This window comes from Sarcophilus harrisii, chromosome 2 (genome assembly GCF_902635505.1).
Source record: "Sarcophilus harrisii chromosome 2, mSarHar1.11, whole genome shotgun sequence".
Lineage (NCBI taxonomy): Eukaryota > Metazoa > Chordata > Mammalia > Dasyuromorphia > Dasyuridae > Sarcophilus > Sarcophilus harrisii.
In genome coordinates this window covers 551,428,736-551,435,555 of record NC_045427.1, presented here as the reverse complement: position 1 = coordinate 551,435,555, position 6,820 = coordinate 551,428,736, and the positions used below count along the sequence as shown (strand labels likewise).

The following is a 6,820-nucleotide window of genomic DNA, read 5'->3' as shown; positions in this document are numbered from 1 at the left end:
CTTGGGAGAAGCCAGAGGAGATATCAATGGGAGATCAAGAACTATACTTAACATGCTCTGCTCTCCAAAACTAGTATTCAGCTTTCTCTGATAGCGTTTTCTTTTCTTTTTTTTTTTTTTTTTTTTTTTTTTTTTATTTAATAGCCTTTTATTTACAGGATATATACATGGGTAACTTTACAGCATTAACAATTGCCAAACCTCTTGTTCCAATTTTTCACCTCTTACCCCACCCCCCCCCCCCCCCCCCTAAATGGCAGGATGACCAGTAGATGTTAAATATATTAAAATATAACTTAGATACACAATAAGTATACATGACCAAAACATTATTTTGCTGTACAAAAAGAATCAGACTCTGAATTATTGTACAATTAGCTTGTGAAGGAAATCAAAGATGCAGGTGTGCATAAATATAGGGACTGGGAATTCAATGTAATGGTTTTTAGTCATCTCCCAGAGTTCTTTTTCTGGGTATAGCTAGTTCAGTTCATTACTGCTCCATTAGAAATGATTTGGTTGATCTCGTTGCTGAGGATGGCCTGATCCATCAGAACTGGTCATCATCTAGTATTGTTGTTGAAGTATATAATGATCTGATAGCGTTTTCAACATTTTTTTCACCTACCCAGACTAGGGACTGAAGTCATTCTTGATTCTTCTTTGCCTTTCCATTATCCTCCCCTATCCCAATTAAGTCTTACTGAATTTTCCTTTGTATCTTTTTTTTGCCACTATCCTAACACACACACACATATGTACAACACACCCCTTTCTTTTTGATTACATTCTTAGCTACCTATCTAACTGGTTTCTCTGCCTCTAGTCTCCTATCATCAATCCACCCCTATATCACTAAAAGATAAATCTTAAAATTATACTTTCATTGTGAAACCTGTTTTTAATTTTTTAATTAAGGCTTATTATTTTTACCATCCACAAAAAGTCGAGTCCTTTCTCTGCTACTCACCTCTTCTCTACCTCCACTATACTCCCTTACCCATGCCCCTTGAGAAAGAAAAACAAAACCCATATTACAAACATACACATTCTGTGTACTCCATGCTTTAGTTTTTGTGTATTAGCCGTATTTTTTTAAATGTCTCAGTCTACATTGATTCCATCAATTTTAATGGGGGATAGTGGCATTCTTTATTATAATAATCTGGAATAAAATTTGATGATTGCATTGAAGAGAATTCCTGTTCTTTTGTTCAAAGTTGAAACCTCTTTCTTTAAAAAAGAAATTCACTTTTTTTTTTTACTAATGATGAAAAATGCTATCCACATCCAGAGAATGAACTGAGTCTAATTGAAGATCAAAGCATACAATTCTCATATTTTTTGTTTTTTATGTGTTTTTTTCTTTTATACTGTTTCCTTCACAATATGACTAATGTGGAAATGTGTTTAACATGATTGCACATGTATAGCCATATCAGATTGCTTGTAGTCTTGGAGAAGGGGGAGGCAAGAGGGAGAATAAAATTTGGAATGTAAAGTCTTACAAAAATTAATGTTGAAAAGTATCTTTACATATATATATACATAATTATATATATATAAAGTACTATTGAAAATTTTTTAAAAATAATTTTACCTGGATTTGAGGGCAAATTAAAAAAAAAACTCTTTTAAAGGAAGAATTTTTTATGTAAATGGTATTCTATTTTTTCCAATTACATGTATAAAGACAGTTTTCAACATGAGATTTTGAATTCTAGATTTTTCTCTTTTATTTCCTTATTTCCCTCCCTCCCCAGTACAGCAAGCAGTTTGATATAAATTAAATATTGAGGGCATAATAGAGCTGCAGCTGGATAACAGGCTTGGCCAGAGATGACTAGAAGGAGAAATCTATTTGGGGATTTTGAAGGGCTTTTAAGAACCTCAAGATTTTTTTCTGGTTCAAAATACCCATCTTTCCAATACTAACAACTCTTGAAGGATTATTTCTGGCTATGAATCATTTCCAAAATTCGGGTAACCCAAAGAACATTAGAGAGATGTGCACTGAGTGTAAGTAGACTATAGCACATTAACAACAATGACATGTGAATGGGATGCTGTAAAAGGTATCGAGGAAAGGGACATGGGCCAGTCATGAAGCAAGAGTGAGAAATAACAGGCAGGATAACTTGAATTGCTTTACTAGTATTCATAAAATGTTAAAAGACCTAAAGTGGGGGTCACTTTTAAAAAGAAGACCCCATTACCTGGGTCTGTGAACCTTTTTTTTTAAAATTTTACTCTTTTCGTTTTGGCAAGGCAAAGGTTAAGTGACTTGCCTAAGGTCATATAGCTAATAAATCTTAAGTGATTGAGGCTGAATTTGAATTCAGGTCCTCCTGACTTTAGGACTGGTGCTCTACCCACTATACTATCTACCTGCCCTGAACTTTTTTAATATCATTTTTCTAATTGTATTTTAATACAATTGGCTTCCTTTGTAATCCTATTTATTTTGTGTTATACATTTTAAAATATTGAGATTTTAAAATATAGACTTCACCAAGTTGTTGAAGGGACCCACAAATCCCTTAGAAGTAGGCTTCCAGCATGTTAGGAGAAGACATAGACAAGTAGATTCCTTCATGGGAACACATAGACAAGAATTACACAGGATAAGAAGGCATGGATGAATTGTGACGTGTACTGATAGAAGGAATACCCATATCCCTTCTCTTCTGAATCTATCAAAATATAATTTCCTGGAACTAAGCAGGGAAATTAATCTCATTTCCATTTAAGACCCTGTTTTGAAGAAGGGAAGAAGTTTGAAATCCTTGTGGGGTACTAATTGGGGGATTCTGGGTGAGTCACATACACTTTCTGGGTTCTGTTTCCTGATGTATAAAATGAGGGGATTAGATTTCTTGACATCTAAGATTCCTTCTAATTTTAAATCTATGATCCTCTGATAATTGTATTTTCTCTAATTTGTATCTACTTACAGAATATGGAAACGTCCTTGCTGGATCTGGCTCTAGTTATGTTTTAATTATTAAAAGTTCTAAAGAATGATGGGTCTGTGTATGTGTTTGGCAGATTAAAATGGAATAGGGAAATATTTAACAAAATCAATAAAAATTCCGTAGAATATATATATCACATTTTAAAACCAGGCCAATAAGTGGTCCTCAGGAATCCTTATGTAAGGATTAGTTGTCTTGTTCCTATTTGAGTTTGACATCATTGCTGTTCATTGTAGAATAATGATGACTAATTTTGGTGTTAGAGAAAAGATGAGGAAATGTATCATACTCATTTCTTGGAAAGATGGTACAGGTGAGAAAGCCTATGAATGTACAATGTTGCACTCATTGTCGGGTGATTTCTTTTTGGGTTAGTTTTACCAAGCTCTTTATCTTTGGTACATGGAATATTCACTAGGTGGATGGGGTTATCTGGTAATGAATATTATATTAAAATAAAAGGAATCAATAAAACATTAATTTATAAAATCCCTGATTTGAAAGGATTCTACTGTAATGAAAAATGAAAGGAGACACAATCATGATATGAATTTGAATATTTATTATGTGACAATTATTTCAAACTATAACAGGGTAATTCTCTTGTAACCTACCATTTTTAGAACAATGAAGTCTTCAAATAGATTCATGTATTGTGGTCCAGGGGACACTTTCAATGTGTATTCATCGGTCTGGAAGTGAGTGACACAAAATTTAATACAATTCTTCATTTCTTTGAAAATGACTTCTAGTAGTGCCTTTATAATAAATAAATAGAAAATATATCTTTCTCCTTGTGAAGTCTATAAGAAATGTATACATACAAAAATTATACATCTACTTCCGAAAAAGGACCAGCTATTTCGGGCAACATGAAAGAGACAAGAGTTTTAGAAGAGATTTTTTTTTCTTTTTGATGAGGAAACAAAGTAAAAATCTAATATGCTGTAAGTCTAATACTTTACTAATGGAGATGGAAGGAAGAGGCCCTTTCTGGAAAAATAGTAATAAAATATGAGTACTGAAGAGAACTTGCCCAGATATCTGGTCTTTATGAGTCATTTGTGCTAATTTAGACAAACAAACAAATGCACAGATCATTCACTAGTTAGTTATCTAGGTGCTACATACATGCAACTCGCTGTATCCCCAAATACTTATTCTTTAAAAGACTGACATATGATTTATGAAACTATTTATAACTCTTGGTCACCTTATAGGGATCACATCCCAAGTGATTCACAGTAGGAGACCTTTTTTTTTTTCAAATCTGGGAAACAAAGGAAGTAAAACTGTGGAGAATCAATAAAAGTTCAATGCCTTTAAATGAGGTTTGCCTATTCTTCCTCTCCTCCCTCCAAAAAAGAATTGGTTTCAAAGACACAAGATTTTACCCTGAGAACTTGGTAATTTGTTAAGAAAGAAGCAGCCATGCATATGATTGCTTCTTGCCTGGGTAGAGTGGACTAATGAGTTGAAGCAATGACTGGTTGTGTGATCCCCAATAGTTGATATATTTTTGGGGAGGTAATTCATTATTGTCTAAGAGGTACAATTTATACAAGGGTATCATTAGCAATTTTTGAAAGGAACAAAAGGGTAGTTTTGAGGGGAGACAAAAAACCCAAATCATATCAAGATTTACAGAAACAAAAACATTGAGAGGACTTGTGCCTACAAATACATAATTTAGTGATGAGGATAGTTTCAATCACAGCCATGTCTTTCCTTCAAGGGGCTCATTCCAAGGTTCTTTATAAGAAAAACAATTAAGATGAAAAGTGGTAGGAAGCCCCCAGGGGGAGAAAACAGGAACATTTAAGAGATGTTGCAACAGTCCTTTGAAATTCCAGGTATGGTCAAATGGCTTATAAATATTTTTGGTCCCAGAGAAATGTCCTAAAGCAGAGGTGTCAGAATCATGGCCTCTGTCTAGAGTATGGCCCAAACCAGATTAAAATATAATTGGAACATGTTTAACAAAATGCATAAAAATCAACACAAAATAGATAATGTTAATTTGTGGTTTTATAAGTCAATATGAAATCTGCTGACAGGGATCTTTCTATTTTATCTAACGCCACTGCCCTAACTAATCTTTCCTCGATAACCTTACATATCCAGAGCCTTTGGAAGCACCAAATGAACCCCAGAACAGAATATGGCATCTGAAGCAGAGTAGATAAAGATGAAGAGTAAAAGCCATCTCAGAAACCACAAACAGTTACTTGGTATCAGGTTTGGGGTGGAAATGATTGGTGCCTGATCATTGGCCTGGGCTGGGCAGTGTTTTTACTTTAAAAAGGCATTTTAAATCGTTTCATGATTGTTAGAAGCCATTTAAGAGTTTCATGAGAGCATTCAGGACTAAAATTTGAGGCAACATGGTGCAGTGGAGAGGAAAAGATCTGCGTTCTAATGTCAGCTCTGCCACTAACTAGCTTGGATAAATGGCTTCCACTTTCTGCCACCCTCCCCTTTTTAGCTGTTTGTAAAATGAGGGAATTGGATTAGATGATCTTTCATGTCCTCTCTAGCTACAAAATTTGATGCTTCCTATTATACAAAAGTATTCAGTAGTTTCACAGGGTGCTTTCCTAATGGATATCCCAGGTCACAAGAAAGCACCATCTCATGGGGTCAGTAGTGGTGGAGAACTTGAGATTCCTGACCTTCACTGCTTTGGTCAGACCCAGGATTATTTTTTATTTCAGATACTTAGCATATACCTGGGGCATGACTAATAGTGAGTAAATACTGGGGATAAAAGTTTATCCTCCAAAAAAATTTATCTTCTACAGACATGGGATGAAAACCCCAAATTTAGAGTACCAACATGGGCTGATCTGGATGACAGGTATTTGAGGGACTTTTATAGTGGCCCTCAATGCTCTTCTACCCATCAACTGTTGATATCAGAAAATAGATGTCCATCCTCATTTCATGCAGCTCTAAAACTTTTTGCAGAGAAAGAAAAATGGCCTTAGTATCAGGGCTGTTTTTCACATATCCCACCCTTGGGCTACTTTTTTAAAGAACATGAATGATCAGTGGGGTAGATTGCTTTTGAGCTTTGAAAATTATTTCAAAACTCCTCTCGCAATTTCCCATTTGGACTGGGGTTCCCTGCACTGGGTGAAGACTAAATTGACCCTTGAGATCAAAGTGATCCAGAACCTCCCTCCTATGCCACCAAAAACCCCAAAACCCTCATGAGGCACAGACAGGAAGAGAGGGAGAGCACACTACAAAAATGTACAACTGCAGTTGTCCCTCAGGGGAGAAAGCATATCCAGCATTAGTCAGTATCTTCCAAGGAGCAGCAATTGCCAACCACCTCGCTGGATGGATAGCACCAAGTTTCTGTTCCCAGTGGTCCTCTTGGTCCATTGGTGATAAGACGGGGCTATCACATGCAGCTCCTGAATGGCACATTTCTAGAGGGCTGGAGAACCAGCTGGTCTCAGGTCAGGAGGGTCAGTAGTAACAAAGTCCACTCAGGTAGTGATAACAGCAGGATCACAAACATGGACAGGAGGGGGCTCACAGCCTCTTCTTCTTTACCACAGGGATGGGCACCAGCTCAAAGACTTTGGCTTTGTCTTCGGCGGTGTTCATGGTTACCCACGTGGGCCGGAAGCTGCCTTTGAAACCCACAAAAGCCATTTTTTCTGAAAGGCAATGAATTAGGCCCATGAGTAGAGGTAATATTGCCTTAGAATCACAGTCACTTTTCTTGCACACAAATACTTTGGGGCTCAAATCCATCTATTTCCAATATAAACCTGCAAGCATCTACTTGGTCTTAATCCTGGGCCCAAGTCTTTCAGAATTTTGCCAACCTC

The 6,820-nt window shown here is 36.1% G+C and overlaps 1 protein-coding gene across 1 annotated transcript in view; it reads right to left on the bottom strand.

Annotated features, from left to right (window-relative positions):
• Positions 1–3,522: 3,522 nt before the first annotated feature.
• Positions 3,523–6,820, bottom strand: part of CEMIP (cell migration inducing hyaluronidase 1) — a 112,257-nt gene continuing 108,959 nt past the window's right edge. Inside the window, exon 28 of the mRNA XM_012542064.2 lies at positions 3,523–6,646. Coding sequence (XP_012397518.1) covers positions 6,519–6,646 — 128 coding nt within the window. The 3' untranslated portion in view covers positions 3,523–6,518. The remainder of the gene's footprint in view (positions 6,647–6,820) is intronic.